This window comes from Phytophthora cinnamomi (genome assembly GCF_018691715.1).
Source record: "Phytophthora cinnamomi strain GKB4 chromosome Unknown Contig53, whole genome shotgun sequence".
NCBI classification, from domain to species: Eukaryota; Oomycota; class Peronosporomycetes; order Peronosporales; family Peronosporaceae; genus Phytophthora; species Phytophthora cinnamomi.
The window spans coordinates 2,457,260-2,474,698 of NW_027150986.1; the positions used below are offsets into that span (position 1 = coordinate 2,457,260).

The 17,439-nt window shown below is 55.1% G+C and overlaps 11 protein-coding genes across 12 annotated transcripts; 5 read left to right on the plus strand and 6 right to left on the minus strand.

Annotated features, from left to right (window-relative positions):
- Window positions 1-106: 106 nt before the first annotated feature.
- On the plus strand, window positions 107-1,210 carry IUM83_00694 (COP9 signalosome complex subunit 5; the record flags this gene model as incomplete). 2 transcript variants are annotated; one of them, XM_067924486.1, is made up of 1 exon in its annotated part: window positions 107-1,210. In XM_067924486.1, the coding sequence occupies one exon, from the start codon at window positions 107-109 to the stop codon at window positions 1,208-1,210; it is 1,104 nt and encodes a 367-aa protein (XP_067788803.1). The 2 variants fall into 2 exon arrangements, with proteins under 2 accessions (XP_067788803.1, XP_067788804.1); XM_067924487.1 differs by having other exon boundaries at window positions 539-1,210.
- Window positions 1,211-1,346: 136 nt separating this feature from the next.
- On the minus strand, window positions 1,347-2,160 carry IUM83_00695 (nibrin; the record flags this gene model as incomplete). Its single annotated transcript, XM_067924488.1, has 3 exons — window positions 1,347-1,768; window positions 1,840-1,915; window positions 1,981-2,160. The coding sequence occupies 3 exons, from the start codon at window positions 2,158-2,160 to the stop codon at window positions 1,347-1,349; spliced, it is 678 nt and encodes a 225-aa protein (XP_067788491.1).
- A 2,297-nt stretch (window positions 2,161-4,457) lies between these two features.
- On the minus strand, window positions 4,458-5,078 carry IUM83_00696 (NYN domain, limkain-b1-type; the record flags this gene model as incomplete). Its single annotated transcript, XM_067924489.1, has 5 exons — window positions 4,458-4,503; window positions 4,578-4,675; window positions 4,765-4,865; window positions 4,939-5,005; window positions 5,076-5,078. The coding sequence occupies 5 exons, from the start codon at window positions 5,076-5,078 to the stop codon at window positions 4,458-4,460; spliced, it is 315 nt and encodes a 104-aa protein (XP_067788802.1).
- Window positions 5,079-5,333: 255 nt separating this feature from the next.
- On the minus strand, window positions 5,334-5,666 carry IUM83_00697 (uncharacterized protein; the record flags this gene model as incomplete). The annotated part of the gene is made up of 1 exon (XM_067924490.1): window positions 5,334-5,666. The coding sequence occupies one exon, from the start codon at window positions 5,664-5,666 to the stop codon at window positions 5,334-5,336; it is 333 nt and encodes a 110-aa protein (XP_067788801.1).
- Window positions 5,667-5,767: 101 nt separating this feature from the next.
- IUM83_00698 (U6 snRNA phosphodiesterase) lies at window positions 5,768-7,195 on the plus strand (the record flags this gene model as incomplete). Its single annotated transcript, XM_067924491.1, has 7 exons — window positions 5,768-5,828; window positions 5,898-6,172; window positions 6,241-6,362; window positions 6,451-6,674; window positions 6,748-6,856; window positions 6,940-7,057; window positions 7,133-7,195. The coding sequence occupies 7 exons, from the start codon at window positions 5,768-5,770 to the stop codon at window positions 7,193-7,195; spliced, it is 972 nt and encodes a 323-aa protein (XP_067788495.1).
- A 99-nt stretch (window positions 7,196-7,294) lies between these two features.
- IUM83_00699 (U6 snRNA phosphodiesterase) lies at window positions 7,295-8,310 on the plus strand (the record flags this gene model as incomplete). The annotated part of the gene is made up of 3 exons (XM_067924492.1): window positions 7,295-7,749; window positions 7,812-7,971; window positions 8,122-8,310. 3 exons carry the CDS (start codon window positions 7,295-7,297, stop codon window positions 8,308-8,310), a joined length of 804 nt encoding a protein of 267 aa, XP_067788494.1.
- A 110-nt stretch (window positions 8,311-8,420) lies between these two features.
- IUM83_00700 (uncharacterized protein) lies at window positions 8,421-10,469 on the minus strand (the record flags this gene model as incomplete). The annotated part of the gene is made up of 10 exons (XM_067924493.1): window positions 8,421-8,674; window positions 8,747-9,283; window positions 9,357-9,425; window positions 9,484-9,511; window positions 9,579-9,615; window positions 9,688-9,785; window positions 9,871-9,971; window positions 10,097-10,163; window positions 10,264-10,298; window positions 10,391-10,469. The coding sequence occupies 10 exons, from the start codon at window positions 10,467-10,469 to the stop codon at window positions 8,421-8,423; spliced, it is 1,305 nt and encodes a 434-aa protein (XP_067788935.1).
- Window positions 10,470-10,767: 298 nt separating this feature from the next.
- Window positions 10,768-12,744, plus strand: IUM83_00701 (ATP-dependent RNA helicase uap56; the record flags this gene model as incomplete). Its single annotated transcript, XM_067924494.1, has 7 exons — window positions 10,768-10,880; window positions 11,189-11,292; window positions 11,375-11,481; window positions 11,565-11,697; window positions 11,763-11,927; window positions 12,003-12,121; window positions 12,199-12,744. 7 exons carry the CDS (start codon window positions 10,768-10,770, stop codon window positions 12,742-12,744), a joined length of 1,287 nt encoding a protein of 428 aa, XP_067788745.1.
- A 238-nt stretch (window positions 12,745-12,982) lies between these two features.
- IUM83_00702 (Microfibrillar-associated protein 1) lies at window positions 12,983-14,738 on the minus strand (the record flags this gene model as incomplete). The annotated part of the gene is made up of 5 exons (XM_067924495.1): window positions 12,983-13,130; window positions 13,224-13,436; window positions 13,503-13,595; window positions 13,670-14,566; window positions 14,650-14,738. The coding sequence occupies 5 exons, from the start codon at window positions 14,736-14,738 to the stop codon at window positions 12,983-12,985; spliced, it is 1,440 nt and encodes a 479-aa protein (XP_067788937.1).
- A 469-nt stretch (window positions 14,739-15,207) lies between these two features.
- IUM83_00703 (Microfibrillar-associated protein 1) lies at window positions 15,208-15,517 on the minus strand (the record flags this gene model as incomplete). The annotated part of the gene is made up of 2 exons (XM_067924496.1): window positions 15,208-15,314; window positions 15,400-15,517. The coding sequence occupies 2 exons, from the start codon at window positions 15,515-15,517 to the stop codon at window positions 15,208-15,210; spliced, it is 225 nt and encodes a 74-aa protein (XP_067788936.1).
- Window positions 15,518-15,931: 414 nt separating this feature from the next.
- IUM83_00704 (Glycosyltransferase, GlcNAc) lies at window positions 15,932-17,305 on the plus strand (the record flags this gene model as incomplete). Its single annotated transcript, XM_067924497.1, has 1 exon — window positions 15,932-17,305. One exon carries the CDS (start codon window positions 15,932-15,934, stop codon window positions 17,303-17,305), a length of 1,374 nt encoding a protein of 457 aa, XP_067788932.1.
- Window positions 17,306-17,439: the final 134 nt, after the last annotated feature.

Below are 17,439 nucleotides of genomic sequence, written 5' to 3' on the forward strand. Positions count from 1 at the left end.
TTAGCGATGGGATTGGTTGAATTGCATATAACTGCGTTTGGACCAATCAGAAGACGTGGTTGGGGATCGATGACCATTTAACCGTGGACAGAATCAATCTTGCAAGATGCAGCAGGCGAGCGAAGCGAAGCCCGCCAAGCCTGCGGCGACGTCCATGTCGGACGCGGCCTACGCCTTCGACGAGGAGGTGCTCAAGGACGTGCGCAACAACAAGGTGTGGATGCAGGACCCCAAGTACTTCAAGAAGGTGATCGTGTCGCCCTCCGCCACCATGAAGATGCTCAACCACGCCAACTCGGGCGTGGAGAAAGGTATCAAGAACGGCGGCAAGCCCGTGGAGATCATGGGGCTCATCATGGGCAGGCCCTCCACGGGCACGGACAGAGACGCAGGGGACGCGCACACGCTCGTGGTCACCGACTGCTTCCCGCTGCCGATTGAGGGCGCCGAGACGCGCGTGCTGGCGGACGACGCCGAGGTCATCAACTACATGATCTCGCTGGGCGAGGCGGTGGAGCAGACGCGCAAGGAGAAGTTCATGGGCTGGTACCACAGCCACCCGTTCGACGTGGAGGTGCACAGCCACTGCTTCCTCTCGGCCACGGACGTCAGCACGCAGCTGCAGTGGCAGCGCTCGGAAGACCCGCACGGCAACCCGTGGCTCGCTATTGTGCTGGACCCGCTGCGCTCGCTGGCCAAAAAGCGGCCGGAGATGGGCGCTTTCCGTGTGTACCCGCCGGAATATGCCGCTCCGGTGAACGAGACGCCCGATGGAACGATCGTCACGGACGAGAGCGCGAGGCTGGAACGCTGGGGCAACTGCTGGAACCGCTACTACACGCTGGAGATTGACTACTTTATGAGCTCCCTAGGCTCCCAGGTCGTGAGTGTTCTGTCGGAAGAGTTTTTGTGGATGCGCACGCTGAGCTCCAACACGATGCAGGAGCGCGAGAACCGTGACCGCTTCTCGGAGCGAATCCAGTTGCTGGCGAACAAACTGGACGGCTGCGAGGCTCACCTCGTGCCGCGCACCGGACGCAGCGCTTCGCGTATTGGTGAGTACTACGTACCGGAGAAGCAGCAATCGCATAAGGAGGCTGAGGAGTCGGCGCTCGACAAGATCACCCAGGCCGCGAATGAACTCGCGATTGAGAACTCACTCGGCCAGGAACTGCAGGTCACGAAGAAGGCCCTCTTCAATGACAAGTAATGTGTCGCTGCCACAGCACTCAGAGATGGCACTAAGTAATAAACATCTGACTACGTGGACATTTTTTTCGCGTCCTTCGCGATAAATTATTGCCATCAGGTGTCGATTTTGAGAACTCGCATCCTTGCGTAATTGTCTAAAACAGCTTGGTCGTGGTTCTTCCTTCTCCCATCGCAAACAGTTCTTCTGCAATTCGCTCTTGCTCCTCCATAGCCTCCAAGTTTTCCTGAAGTGCCTCACGCTCAGCGTTGTCAACCACGCTTACAACGGTCTGCTGTGGAAACAGCGACGCTTTCGAGGAGCGTGATCCGAAGCCATTGCCCTTCTTGAAGCGCTTGTAATTCACCAAACCGTTTCCTTCTCTTCCGCTCTGACGCAAGGGCTCCCGCTTCTTAGCGATCAGCTTGCAGCTTAGAACGATTGGTTTGCCGAAATCCTCTTCCGGTACTTCGGGTTTCACGTCACGTGGAACCAAGACGCGAGCGGACTTCCACTCAGAAGCCTCTTCCTCCCTAAGTTTGATCGTCTTCCGCTCATTCGCGTTTGGTGACAAGGACACTTTGTCGTAAAATACACACATTGAGGCGTTAGCCACAAATCAATGATCCTAGAACTCACGAGCTGCGAACCTTGTCTTTGAGCCTCCGCCATGATGGGAAGTTCCACGATGTTGATGGGGGTATCCTCGAACGTGTCATCTTTAACCTGGAACACACACAGCATTCAGTAATGAGAGAAGGTGACCTGCTTGCTAACACTGAACAGCTTACCTCGGCGCGCTCATAGTTAGGGTCGGTAAGCTGCTCAGAACACTCCTTGATCGTTACGTCTGCAGTGTCAACGTCCTCTACAGATTCCACATCCTCGTCCTCTTTGCATGACTTCTCTTCTTCATCGTCGTGCTCCACTGTCGATGTGGACCGTAGACTTAAGTGCTCCGGGAAGCTCATGATTTGAACGGATGAGCCTGCATAACTGGCCAGGCTGCTGCTAAATGCCGAGTCGTTTGAAGTAGTAGGGGCCTTCACAAAAATCACGCTCGCCGCTAGCTCTTGAACACTTGTAAACACAGCTCCCATCGATTTAAACAACTCCACACGCCGCTCCACTGTTTCCGTCGGGCACGGAGGATCGACGCCAGCGGGGCCTCGCTGTTCACTTTGTCCTGCGGTACTAGAGAACCCGGAGGCTTGCGAAGGCTCTACTAGCAACAAGCGCTTGCTTGACGCAAGCGAGTCCAACTCACGTATCAGTGCGTCGTCCTCCTCGAAACCTTTATAAGCAGCAATCACGACTCCGCCCATGGCCGCAATCAGCTCCTGCATCGACTGCGGCGTCAGGAATACCACCACGTATCCTTGAAACAGCGTTTTCCGCAGTGGGTTCGGCAGGTAGTTGCTCTCCACCGATGGAATCGACGGGTCTGATGGTAGGAATTCTTCACAGCGTGGCAACGGTTCCGACAGACTCGTGCGGTTCAAAATGGCGTAGATCCACGGCGTGCACACCACGGGCTGGTTGTACACGAGCGCCCACAGCACCTTCACCGTGGCCACAATGCGTCCGGGGTCCATAATACAGTGCGTAGCGTCCTTGCTCTCGCCTGGAATCAAGTGCATGCCGACGCGCTGGCACGCGTCGTTCACCTGCGCTCGACTGGCCCGCTGGATGCGCGAGGCCACGAGCACGAACACTTGGTAGCGCACACGCAGCACCGTCTTCTTGGCCCCGAAGGAGATCTGGTCGCCGTGCCGCAGCTGCCGCGTCCCGAAGCACTGCTCCTGGTTCACGAACGAGCCGAAGCGCGACTTCATGTCCACCAGCTCCAGCGTCGGCCGCGTCGACGGGTCTCCCAGCTGCTCGAGCGTGAGGGACCCCACGCGGATCAGCGCGTGCGTGCGCGAGATGGAGGCGTCCGCTTGGAAGTTGAAGTGGCAGCGCTTGCGCCCGACGCTCCACTCGCCCGCCACCAGGTAGAAGGTCGTGCCGCCGCCGCCGCCTTCGCCCGCTACCACGTCTAGGACCCACATGCTTGGCGATAATAAAAAAATATGGCGCGAAATGTATCGACCAAATGATCTATCTACCCTACCCCTGTGCTTACGTTGATAGCCAAGTCAAGTTCATCAGCAAACGATATCGAAAATTGCAAACAATATTGAAAAACTTTAGCTGGTACGTTATCCTCCTGCTCCAACTACCAGCTTCCTACGAAGCCTACACATACAAAGGCATAGCAGTCTTCATTATGGGTCTGGAGATGCTTGTTGGCTGCCTTGCTCGTCAATTTGACTTATCAATCTTCGTCTCGCCGTGTCCTGCAGAGTTTGCATTAGGCACTCTCACCGAATGCCCAATCAAACAGGGGGCGCGGTCGAGTTCTGTTGTTCCTGCTAGTGCTCGTCGGCGGAGTAACCGTGATAGGCACTGCCATTGGTAGCGGAAACTGCTCCGGGGGTCTCGCACAGGATATACTACCAGTAGAGTCACCGACCGCTTGGACTTCAGCGTTAGCACTGCCTGCGTCCTCCTCGCTGAGGGGTGAACTAGATAAAGTGTCTTCATCCTCGGATCCACTTAGGTTCACCTCATCGAACTCTGCTCCATCACCTTGAAATGACGAGTGCGTACGGTGGCTGTTTATTGGGCTTGCTTCGCGTGGCGGCGAGAGCACTCTGGCGCGGTGGCGCGATGGTCCTAACGCAAGCGCGTTGTCATTAAGCGTAGGCAGCATTCGCATGAATGGGGTCCGCTCAAAAACTTACCGTACGGATCGAGCGAGTCCTTCTCGTCATCTGATGACTCGCATTCACGCCAGCGGCGCGACGGTCGCGAGTGGCGATGGCGCTGCGGGCGGCGTTGCGATTGGTGCATCAAGCCTGAAGCACCGTAACGGCTACCAAATGGAGGTGGCCTCCCACCAGCTCTTCGCGCCTGGTGCTTTACCCGTTCCCACATGTCGTTTACCCAGACCAGCCGTGTTGATAGTTGCTGCAAGTCCCCAGACACAGTCCCCAAAAAGCCTAGCAACAAGTAATAATAACGTGCGATTAGGTCTTCCTCATTGACAACGAAGAGTATACCTACCGACAACCCAGACTTCCTTGCGCAGTTCATTACGCACAAAACCCAACGAGGTATAAAAGTCTCCATCGCCACTAAACAACACCAAACGATCAATGTGCTGTGCACAGAGTGCACGCAACTATCGTTAGAACCCCATCGTGTTTGTGCAAATGAATTTACATCATGATACATCTTGTGTTGTTAGTGTCAGCAGCTTTGTAGCGATCCTGTTCACATGAACAACAGTATATATTATCAGCTACATGAAAATGAGCCCACACAGTTTCTTATATTGCCGTACGCATTGTCGACGCCCTTCTGGATGTTCTGGGTGAATCGGTTTCCACACTTCCTGCAATGGCAATTGTACTTCTTCGTCGAAAACACCCTGACCTGAAACTGTAATCAAGCCGTTAGTTCGCATTTATTATACCAGTAGTATGGCAGGTAGTGTAAACACAATGCAAACACCCAGCATTATTTCCAACCTGGGGGCCAGTTGGGCGCGCATACTTCAAGGCGTTATACTCTATAGCCAGCGGACTGTTACCTCGTGCATCGAACCGCTGACTGTCAAAATACCAGCATTCTGTACACGCAATTAACAAAAAAACCACCGTCAACATACGTGAGAATGATGCTGCTGTCAGCCAGCTACTTACCTTCAAACTCGGTGCCGACGAGATGCTCTAACTCCGTTCTCAAGCTGGCGAAGTCCACTTTGCCACCCTTCAGATTCAGCATACGTGGATGAGTACATGTGCGCGCTCAGCACTTCGTCAAACATGAAGCAACTTACCATCTCGCGCGCTTGGATTCGCGCGTATGCGCCATCTACACACCACGCATCAGTTATCTCTTACCTGCAACAATCCGCATCAGCGCCAGCCACTGACCAATAATCAGCGCGGTGCTATTTGAGCGCTCTTTCCTCTTTTTCGCCATTGACCAAAGAGCTCACCACCGATTGCTTTGTGCGCCACAGGGGGATACGAAAAATGAATGCAGGTACTGTAATGTGATTGAATTTCCTCGTCCCAACCACTGTTACGATCGTTTATCTCGTTTTCCTGTTCTCTGCGGCCGTCGCTGTACGCAATACTGGCTGCCGCTCGTGGCGAATGGCAGTGCTCCGGGGCTTGGGATCCATGAACGCGAGTGTTCGCTGCTTCATCCGCGCCCACATGACCGTTAGCACCTGGCCCGTCGCAGGATCGCTCACAAGCGAGTAGAGGACGTAGCCCAGCAGAGGGACCAGCACGGCCGCGTATACCACCGCGACGAACGTCCACAGCTCCTCGAGCGATGATATGGAGCTGCTGGGCTTGGCGCGCGCGGCACTCGCCGCCAGCGCGTGACACAGCGCCGCGATGGCGCAGACGACCCTCATTGCGGCGACTTCAACTTAAGTTTTGAGGAAAATTCTGGGAAATGGTATGAATTTTGCGAGGTTTTCGTAATTGTTCACTTATCAAAAAGCGCGGGAACATCATGGCTCGGATGAAGCGCCAACGCGAGGAAGTCTCACAGCGCAGCAAGCGGTCGCGCCCCCGTACGCGGGCCTTCGTGGTGGCTGTGGACATATTTCATGGCGCCTGACATTGCTACTGTATTCTGGCAGGCGACTCGATCGACAGCGCCGACGCGAGCGAGAGCGACGACGACCTGCAGCCCACGAATGTGGTGGTGGCGGATGGCCCCAGCGACGCCGAAGAGAAGGAAGAGGACAACGAAGAGGACGAGGAGGAGGTGGTGCTCGACTTCACGCAGACCGACTACGCAGTGCAGATGAGCCAGGTCGAGCCGCCCGCCGAGGACGATGACGAAGAAGGAGGAAGCAAGAAGGCCAACAAGGAACCGTCAATCCCACGGGCCGTCCACCAGCTGTCGGAGAAGGTGCGTCTCGGTGCACGGTGGCTAGCGCACGATGCAGTTAATGGAGCTGACATAGGTGTGCTGAGTAGGCGCTGGATGAGCTCACGGCCAAGCTGGTGCGCTATATGCTGTACAAAGGCGGCCTGAAGCTGCCGATCAAGTTCCAAGACATCAGCAAGGACGTTTTCCCACAGTACAAGAACGTGTCGAGGTGAAGTGAAGGCGAAACGGGTCTTGCTGCCGTGCACGTCATGCGGTGTTGCTGATAGTTTCTGCGTTGGTTGGTTGCTGTGCTTCAGATACTTCTTCTTCCACGCGAAACAGAGGATCGAAAATGTGTTTGGCTACCGTGTGGTGCAGGTGGAGGATAGTACCAGCAAGGAGCTGTACCTGGTGCTGAACAATGCATCGTCTCAGGAGCACTTGCTGCTCATGAACAAAACGGGCAAGGCGGCGTCGCGCGGTTTCCTCATGATGATTCTTGGTCTCTTGTGGTGTGCACCTGCACGGCAACTCTCCGAAGGTTTGTGGCCTTAATAAACATTGGAGCTACGTCGGTGCGTGAAAACTCACAGCTACTGCTTGTGACTTTATAGACGAGTTGTGGAAGCAGCTGATTCGCTTGGACCCGAAAGTGAAGCTAAAGGGTGAGCACCCGCAACTTGGTGACATCTCACTGCTTTTTAAGACGTTCGAGACGCAGCTGTAAGTGAATCGATATCGTCACACCTTTCAAGTTAAGCTGATGGTACTCACTGCGCTTCGCGTCGACCGTGCTGCCTTTTCAGTTATCTGGATGCCACGTCGGAGCTCGATCCGGACTTGAAGAAGATCAAGCATTATAAGTACGGTCCTCGCACACTCATGGAAGTGGGCAAGGTGCAGATTCTCAACTTCGTCTGCAAGGTGCGCAGCTTTTCCTCTGCGCGGTCTCGCTTGCCTTGCGCTTCTAATTAAATCGGCGTCGTACTGTGCATCCAGTTAATCACGGGACGTCCTCCGACGGATGTGCAAGTTAACGAGGTCTTGTCGGAGGACAGTTAAGGTCACTGGTTGAAGCAACTTCATTCGTTTAACAACAGCAATCAATTTAACCTTTAGCGCGTCCCCCGTCTTTGTTCCTTCCTGTCTCCGCCGTTCAAAATGGAGTCCATCGTAGCCGCGTACGGATCATCGTCCGAATCCGATGATGCCGTTTCAGTCTCGTCGGAAGGCGAAGTGGAGGGGTGCACGTTGACAGCCGAGCTAGCTGGCGATGGAGACGCACAGGTCGGTACCAAGCGGAAGCGCAGCGACGAGCCGCAGTGGAAACGAGCGTTTCCGCACGTGGATGGCAATTGGCCAAGCCACGTACGCATCAATATCCCGGTCACCAAAGAGCTACGCGAGTTGGCCAAACGCGCTATTGACCGCGCCCAGGAGCTCGTAGATGACACTGTGGTATTGATTCCCTTTAAAGAGCTCGGGCTCGGCGAGTCCCCATCCACAATCAGTGACGACGGACTGCACTTGAGCCTCTCGCGGCCGTTTGTCCTCACGTATGACCAGATCGAAGGCTTCGTAGACTCCCTTCGTGCTGCGCTTAAATGGAGACAATGGTGTGTGAACGTCGATACTCATGCCATGAAAATGGTTCTAACATACTGTTTTGAACACGCAGTTTCAGCGTCACTCTCCGACGACCGCTGGTGCTGGTGAACGACGACAGATCACGCTCATTCCTAGCACTCCGGGTTGGCGAAGGGGAGCAGCAGTTTATCCAAGTGCTGCGCTGCGTCGATCAATGTCTTGCCCGCCTCGAGCTGCCGACCTACTACAAGGTACGCTTTCGCTGCTCCGTTACACCCATGCACACATGAAAATGAGTGATAATATTCATTCCTTTCTCTCGTTGTGTTTGTTGCCGATGGCCCGGGCCTGCTGCATTCACCCGCTCTCGTGTCATTCGGGGGGTGATTCGGATCTCATAGGATCCCATTCCGCATGTCAGCATCGCGTCTTCGTTGGGCGAAGAACTCGCGCAGCTGACACCGGACCAATGTGAAAGCCTCCTCACCCCACGACAGGAAACGATAGCAATGTCAAGCTGCTTGACAGCAGGCGTTGCAGCAGTCCACGTGGACATCGGCAACAAACACTACGACATCCCGCTTCGTTGATCATCCCATCCTCTGTCTGCCCTCCGTAAGCACAATTCGACTCCGTATTGGATCACACCAATGCCTCCAATATTCCCACTACTCCGTTGAAGCTGAACCCCCCTGATGTCTTACTCGCTTTCAGTGTCAGATGCGAGGTCGATAACTTGCGTTCGAGAACCGATTTCATCCATCCCAGCATCGCGCTCCTGTGCTGTCATAACCGGTGCCGCTGGAGCTGACCTCAGTGGCACAGGCAATGACAGGGGAAACGGTTTGCTTTCTTCCTCATCGGGACTGATATCTGACAAAGCGAAGACTAGCGCGTCATCGGACTGCCTGTCCCCACGTCCTCCACGCTTCGACTGCCCTCGTTCGTTATTTTCTAAAGGGTCAGAGCGGTAAACAATGATATCAGTCCACGCAGTTAAAGGACTGCAACTACGGACAGACGTACCATTTCTCTTCCGCTTTTTGCCATTCTTTCCTCCTGCACCTCGTTTTCCGTCACCCGAGGCTTTCTTCTTCTTCTCAGCAACCGGAGCACTGACGCTTGGGGCATCGACAGCAGCAACCGCCAGTTCTGCACGTGGTCGATCTCTCGAGCGTGAGCGGCTGCGCCCTCGACCATTCTTGCCCTTGCCTCTTCCGTTCAAACGTCCATTCCGACTTCGAGCATTGCCACGTGACGGTTGGTTGGAACGATTCGATGCTTCTGCTTCTACCGGTGCAATCACCACTTGACGACCACTGCCAATGTCTTCGGTAGCTTCTGGTGGTGTAAGTGTGCCGTTGGTGGGGTGAACATCCTCACCCACATGATCTTCAAACCACCTCCCTTCATCTCCGCCCACTTCTCTCCTCCCTTCATTTCTTCGACCTTGGTCGTGCGACCTCACTTGCCGCACGTTTTTAACTTGACCCCACAAATCGTTCATAAAGAGAACTCGCGATGCTAGTTGCTGAAGATCACCGGATACTGTACCCCGATAGCCTAATAAATACAAGCGGGTTGTTAGCGGTCGATCAATCGTTAATACCAGTTGAATAGTTTTACGACATCGTACCGATCACCCATATGTCCTTACGGAGCACATTCCGAACATGACTAAGCGAGCTGTAGAAATCGCCATCACCTACACAATGATTAGCTCAGGACTGGATTATATTAACCCAAAGAAATTGGCACCGTACCAGCGAACAAAATAAAGCGATCGCAAATCTGGACACACGAGCAAGATTATCGAATGGCTTCACCAGAATACATAATGATACCACATGACACGTACATTCTCGTATGCAAGGGACAAAATCTTCGTGGCGATTCTATCGAGAGGAATAACAGCGTATGACTTAATGCCTCTAAAAGAAAACACGATATACTCTCTGCGGATGTACCCATTGTCTACGCCTTTCTGGACGTTCTGCGTGAAGTGGTTACCACATTTTTTGCAGTGGCAACTATACTTCTTCATAGGAAACAAGCTCACTTGAAACTGCAACGGAAGCAATAAGAAAACAACAACCTGGTCAATAACCACGCATCATCTCAACGCAACAATTGCCACAGCACCGCCTTACCTGAGGGCCATCCGGTGGTGCGAACTTGAGCATGTGGTACTCCGCTGTTAAGGTCGCGTTGAGTCGCTGCGCAGAGGGATTCTGATCGAAGAACCAGCAATCTGATAGGGCACGAGAACGTCAAAAAGTATCCGCGGTGTCCCAGCGCCGCGCAGCCACTGCATATACATGCACGCAACGACACAGTAGCTCTAAATCGATGCGTCTGAAGCCAACCACTCCCTACCTCCGAACTGGGTCATGGCCTGCTGCTCCAGCGCAGCCCGAAGCTTGATGTAGTCGATCTTGCCTCCCTTCCGAGTCCCAATGCCAGCAGCAAACGTCCACAGTCACCACCACAAACCGCAGAACAGCAGCGCGACAAGATATCCATGGCAGCAGCAGGCAACGCACCAAGCCGCGGGCGCCGATCATCGCGTAAGATCCGTCTGCAGCCATCCAATCAGTCGCCCACCGACCGACGAATAAGACTAAGAAACGCGGCACCGACAGCTCGACAGGAAACTGTGATCACGCCTACCGATAATGAGAGCTGTGCGAGGCGCCCCAGCACTCTCCACGGCCGATGCCGAGGACGCCGTGGACGCTGTCGAGCTCATGGAAGTCGCCGTCAGCGCCGCCGCCGCAGTGCGCCTACAATGCTTCTGCCCTTCAAATACCGATTTCAGCCAATGGCGGGTGTTTCGTGTACGAAACACGAAAATGGAGATGTCGCCCCGCCTCCCGTCCCTCCCCGTCGACATTATTTTTTCTATATTTTGGATTTTTTTTCCCGCCCGCGCAGTCACTGGCCGAAACACATCACAACCGAAATCTCGCCGCCGCCAACAGACAGCCGCGTATCGCTCCACGAGCGCAGCTTACCGCAAGCCTAGACCCGCAACCCAGCACGCAACCATGCCCGGCGAGGAGAACAAGGAGTTCGACGACGAGTTGGTCGACTACGAGGAGGAGGAGGAGACGACGACGGACGCCTCCAAGGCCGCCGCCGAGGGCAAGGACGCCAAGAAGTAAGCAAAAGATCTCGTTACCCCGAGGGGGGAATGCGTACCCGAGAGAGTGGGAGCAGCGCCGAGGAGAGAGATCGGCGCCCGGGGGAGAAGACGACGCCTTCTCGCTCGCTCGCCTGTGGTCGGAGACCTCTTGGCGCACTCGCGCTGGCCGTCGTGATGGCGCTATCGACGCTCGGCCGCTCTCGGGATCCCCGAGAGGAGGAGAGGGAAAGGCCAGTTTGTTAACAACTTCTTCTGTATCTGTTCCGTGCTGTCGCTGGATGGTGATCGACAATCGTGATCGCGGGGGAATCTGCACTACACAGGGGCCACTACGTCGGCATCCACAGTTCGGGTTTCCGTGACTTCATCCTCAAGCCTGAGTGCCTGCGCGCCGTCGTGGACTGCGGTTTCGAGCACCCGTCGGAAGGTGCGTTTCAGCTGTCCAATCTAGTGGAGCGAGAGGACGGAGGACAGCTACTCACGAGCTTATTCTGGTTTGATGGTTACAGTCCAGCACGAGTGCATCCCTCAGGCCGTGCTTGGCATGGACATCATTTGCCAGGCCAAGTCGGGTATGGGCAAGACCGCTGTGTTCGTGCTCGCCACGCTACACCAGGTATATGGCTGTTTCTTCATCTGTCTATTCTTCTGTGTTGAAACAGTAACTGACGCACTGCTCTGCCTTGTTGTTTCCCTAAGATCGAGCCCGTCGACAGTCAGATCAGCGTCGTGGTCATGTGCCACACCCGTGAGCTGGCGTTCCAGATTGCCCACGAGTACGAGCGTTTCAGCAAGTACCTGGTGGATGTGAAGACTGGCGTGTTCTACGGAGGTAGGCGGCGTGCTGTTTACATGTTGACCGTGTAAAGCGCAGTTACTTACAGAATGTTTTTGCAGGCGTGCCTATTTCGCAGAACCGTGAGGCTCTGAAGAACAACCCACCCCACATCCTTGTGGGTACCCCTGGCCGCATCCTGGGTCTGCTTCGCGAAAAGACCCTAAAGCTGGACAAGGTGAAGCACTTCGTCATGGACGAGTGTGACAAGATGCTTGAGGCTATCGGTACGTCATGCAGCGAGACACTAGACTACTCCAGCGACTAAACCGAGGCTGACGTGTTGTTTATTTTGTTAACAGACATGCGCCGCGATATCCAGGAGATTTTCAAGGCCACGCCGCACGACAAGCAGGTGATGATGTTCTCGGCTACTCTGTCGAAGGAGATCCGCCCCGTATGCCGCAAGTTCTGCCAGGACGTAAGTGATTCAGTAGATGGAAGATTATCGAGCACAGGGAATTGACGAAATGTTGTGGCCAATGTTTTGCTGTGCAGCCGATGGAGATTTACGTTGACGATGAAACGAAGTTGACTCTTCACGGTCTTCAGCAGTATTACATCAAGCTGGAGGAGTCGGAGAAGAACCGCAAGCTGAACGACCTGCTGGATGCGCTGGAGTTCAACCAGGTGGTGATCTTCGTGTCCAAGAAGAACCGTGGACGCGAGCTTAACCGCCTGCTGAACGAGTGCAACTTCCCGTCGATCTGCATTACGGCCGACCTGTCCCAGGAGGAACGTATCAAGCGATACAAAAGCTTCAAGGACTTCCAGAAGCGTATCCTGGTGACGACGGACCTGTTCGGTCGTGGTATGGATATTGAGCGTGTCAACATTGTTGTCAACTACGACTTCCCGAACGACAGCGACCAGTACCTCCACCGCGTGGGCCGTGCCGGCCGTTTCGGCACCAAGGGTCTGTCGATTAGCTTCATCTCGTCGGAGGAGGACACGGAGATGCTTGCCAAGGTGCAGTCTCGTTTCGAGGTGAACATCCCGGAGCTTCCCGACCAGATCGACATCTCCACGTACATGAGCACTTAGGCAAACAGATTCGGCTCTTGAGAAGAACAAGGAAGGGGAAGGAGGGTGCGAGAAAGCAAAAGCTATGTCCAAACCAACCAACCTCGCGCTTTTCAACCCATACGAGCTCCGTTTCGGAAGAAAGCTTTACTGCTGCTGCGTGGCTGAATGAATATACCCAACGCGCTACGGACGACATTTTTACGACTCGGCTCGCGCTGTTTCTACAGGTGTCGTCCCAAGCTGCCGATTCCAAGTGTTACTCTTTTCTCCGTCGCTTCGTCGACCCGTCGATTTCCTTCATGCCTCCGAGGTGGCTCTTGTACTTTTCGCGGATGCCGTCATTGCGCGCCCAGAGCGAGTCGCGGCTGGACGTGTCTTGGTCTGCCAGATGCGTGTACTTCGTGCTGTGAATTATAAGTTGTGAAACATAATACGTCAACGGACACGTTAGAATGCTAGCTAGTGCTCAACGCAAGCTCTGACATCAAGTTCCGTACCGGCCAGCGCGTCCAAAGTTCTTGACCTGCATTACTGCAGGAAGCATCTCTTTGTTGAACTTATCCTCCAGCGTAGCACCGTCGGCGTCTCGCTTGCGTACGTCATCCTTGGAGCGTATACTGTCGTCGTCCACGTAGAAAGCACCCTTGTGGTAGTATTTCTGCATGAACTTGAGCTTCTTCTTTTCCTTGGGCTCGTTCTTCTTCAGTTTACTGCAACATCACGAATTAGTATCCCTTTTTGCTATACCTGCGAGTATTGGCGTGGCAGGAACGTACGCATCCTCAGCGGCACGCTCCTCAGCCGTCATGCTACGCCTCCTGAGCGTCTCCTCTTCCTCCTTCCTGCGCTGCTCCTTCCGGTCGCGATCACTATACATGTAGTGAAAATCATGCAAAGTGAGAAGAAGAGCGGCAGATTGTTTCGGCTAGCTGTACCTACGTACCGTTTGATACGCCGCATTTCTCGCAGTTCCCAGTCGCGGTATTCTTGAGCCGGGTCCAGACCATCCGTGTCATCGGGCATCTCCACGTCAGTCGAATCGTCCTTGTCAGCGCCATCCTGCTCGCGGCGAATTTCCTCCGCTACCAAACGTCGAGACTCCGTTTTCCGCGCCTCCATTTTCTCTTGCTCGCGTTTCTGGCGCCGTTCCTCTTCGGCATCCATCTCCTCTTGCCGCTTCACGGTCCCGCGAGCCTTCTTGGGAACGAAAACAGGTTTCATGAGCTCTTCGCCAGGTTCCGACTCGTCTGTGTCGGTCTCATACTCCGAGCTGCTGCTCCCGCTACTACTGCTAGATTCGGCTCTACCAGCCTTTGCTGCCGGAGTTGCCCCACCGCGCTTCACAATTTGAGGCACAACAGGCTGTCGCACACTTTTTTTCTCGATAGATGCGGGCTTTGCTTCCTCTTCCTTTTCGGCCTCACGCGCCTTGGCTTTGTTGCGTAGCATGCGACGTCGACGGTCGATGTCCGAGTCGTCTTCCTCTTCCGAGCTCGAATCCTGCAGCGCCTTGGCCACATCTTCATCACTAGAACCCTTTTCGTCCTCAGAAGAAGATGATGGAGCGCGCTCTCTACGACCGCAGTCTTTCGCAGCGGGCGCTGCGGCGCTGATGACCTGTGCTTCCACGCGCTTCCTCCCCGTGCTAATGACTGGCGCAGGTTTGTGCTGCTGCGCCCTGGCCTTCGGGAACGCCCGCACCCGACTGTTGGCAGTCACGAAGCCGCGGTCCTCCTCGTAGCCATGAGCGAATGCTGGCACTTGTCCTGCTCGGTACCGCGCTACCTTCTTGGACGGGTCCACCTTGGGCTTCAAAGGCTTGAACACCTCCGTCTCCTCTCTGCAGGAAGAACGAGGAACTGTCGTTAGCGAGAGAGAAAGAGGGAACAAGCGACGCGATCACAGCGAGTGCGCAGGGCGTACTTGGTGTTAGTGTGACGTAGCGACACTGGGTCGCCCGGGGTGTCGTCGGGCAGCAGCAGCCCCAGGTCCTTCTTGGTGAAGAGCGACATGCCCGCAGCTTTTGTGCCTCTTGGTCCAGGTTTTGGTCCTCCACGATTTGTGATTTGCAATTTGAGTAATTATCCATATAAGAATAACCTTCGTACAGAATATAGCCAATTTCTCAATTCTCCGAACCGCTTTGCAAAATGTTATGAAATGGTCCAATCAAATTTAGGAATGGACCAGGCTTAGATTTGATTTGTACAGAAAGAGCTAGCTGGCATCCAAGCAACGCTCAGGCACGTGGCTCTGGATCACCGTGCACCGTGCAAGCTCACATCTTACAGCAGTAAAAGGGGAACTGGAACAATGAGCTACAGTACCTGCAGTTCAGGTAGGTGGTCTCAAAGAGTAAATCTGGCAGTATATTTAATCTGCTTGCGGGTCCCGCGAGGCAAAGAGGCTTGTTGGCACACGCGGGTGTAGCGAGCGCATAATAGCATGTTTTCTGGGGTGGCGATGACTTGGAAAAGGAAGTTACTGCGCCGAGAACGCGTACGCACCACCGGCGAGAATCACCAGCAGAACCACCGCGGCGACGACCATCATCATAGAGCTTGAGTCTGACTGCTTCTCCTTGAACGCTGCCAGGAGCAAAGCAAAAAGAAGAGAGGTCAGCCAGGTTCACACGATTTTGTTTGTCAAAGAAGCTTGCTGCCGTGCACATACTGTTCCCAGGAATGGCGTATCTGGAGCGCAACTGGGCCGCACTGAGGTCGCAGTCGCGCACGCTGCCTCCGCGCTCATAACGCTGCCGCAGCTCGCTTGCAGTCATGCCATCATCCATCGTCGCTTGCTTGGCTTGGTGCTGAGGTGGCGAGCGCGTCGAGGTCCTCAATTGGATTCTGGCAAAGCCCGGCTCCGTTTTTGGGCTGCGCCCTTTCAAGCTCGGCGGTGGTTTCGGGCTTCAACGAGCTCGCCGTCCCATGTTCCGGCCAGGATAGCACAGCACAGCACGCACAACCAGCCTAGCTAGCTGGAGCATGGAGCTTCATGACGCGCAATTGGCTTGCTGTCATTCGAGCCCGACTTGGGCTCAGCCCTGTGCTGTAATTTTAATACAGTATAAGGTACCATATTATGGTACTTTTCGCCGAATGGGTGTTTTTGTGTTCGACCACACTAATTTGACAAAGTCAGTTCAGTCTCGCCTGCACCGCCTCGCCCGCACTTGTCTGCTGCTATGGCGTTCCAGACGCCCATGCTCGCGCTGGGGCTGCCGCAGACACGTTCCCAGAACCGTGATGCCGTGGGCGCCAAGGAGGCTGCGCTGTTCCGTCGGCGGCGCGCGATCGCAGGCATGGCGCTCACAGCGCTCTGTCTGTGCGTCCTGATGACCTGGCGCCTCTTCATGCAGCTGCCGCCCTCCGTGACGATGTCTATCTCCTCCCCGCGCCGCACGCTGCACGAGACGATATCGCCCCATGTGAAGCAGCAGGAGAAGCTCGAGGCTGAGAAGAAGCTGGCGGACGAGCGCCAGCGGAACGTCCAGGAGCGCCAAGCACAGCGAGGATTCCACGACGACAAACGCATCGTGGTGGTGCTCACCCACTTCCGAGACAGCGATGCGTGTGCCCAGACGCTCGTTGACGCGCACGCGACCGCATTCCTGTCGTCACGAGTCCACTTCCGCGTGTTTGAAGAGCTGTATCTGTCGGAGGAACAGACGTGCGTGCAGCGCTACTGCGAGCGGAACCCTAAGGACTGCAAGCAGTTGCTGCGCTCGGGGCAGCTCCGCACACAGAGGAGAGACGCCTCGGGAGCCGTGGGAGCCACTGTGGCTAAATACATTGCCGAGGGGATGGTCGAGCGCAAGTTCGCAGACGATTTTTACCTTTCGGTGGATCCGTCGGTCGTGGTCTTCACGCCGAACTGGGACCTCAACCTGCTCAAGCAATGGCACAGTGTGGGCAACGACATGGCTATCTTGAGCGTCGCACCCAAGTCCACCGAGCTGCAGGGGCTGACGAACTCCACCGTGTTCGTGCAGTGCTCGGCTCGCATCCACTCGAAGGATCCAGACGCCGTGGTGGAGTTCAACGCTCCCGAACCGATACCTCGTCAGGGCGCCGTGCTGCTTTCTCCCGTGCTGCAGACGCAGTATACTGAAGTGTTTCACTTCGGCCCGACTCGCGCGCTCTTCGACGTGCGTTCGGACCCGCACACACCGTTGATCTCACTCGGACAAGAGTATGCGCGAGCTACGCGCTTCTGGACGCGCGGCTACGACTTTTACGCACCCAACGAAGACGTGCTGTTCGCGCGGTACAAGTGGCAGGAACCCCCGCTACCTATGTCTAGCGGCAGCCTCGATGACCACACGGAGCAGCAACGACAGCGCAGGGTGGGCGAGTCCAACCGCCGCATCCGACGAATGTTTGGGCTGCCTGTGTCGGTCCAGGACGGCCAGCTGGAGCAGCCCGACGAGTACGGCGTGGGCAAGAATCGCAGCATGGAGGCCTGGCAGAGGTTTTCCGGCGTGGATCCACGCGCAGCCTACAACGAGTCCACCACCAACCAGTTCACGCTCTGCGGCGCGGTAGCAAGCGGCCAGGTCCACTACGTGCCGTACTAACAGCAAGTGCCACTTGCTGTTAGTACGGCACTTGCCAAGTGGCTACATGTATCCATTTTTTCTATTGGTGGAAACTACATTATCTTTCGATTCGCTAAAATATGGTATATATATGGAGTATATATCCACCAATC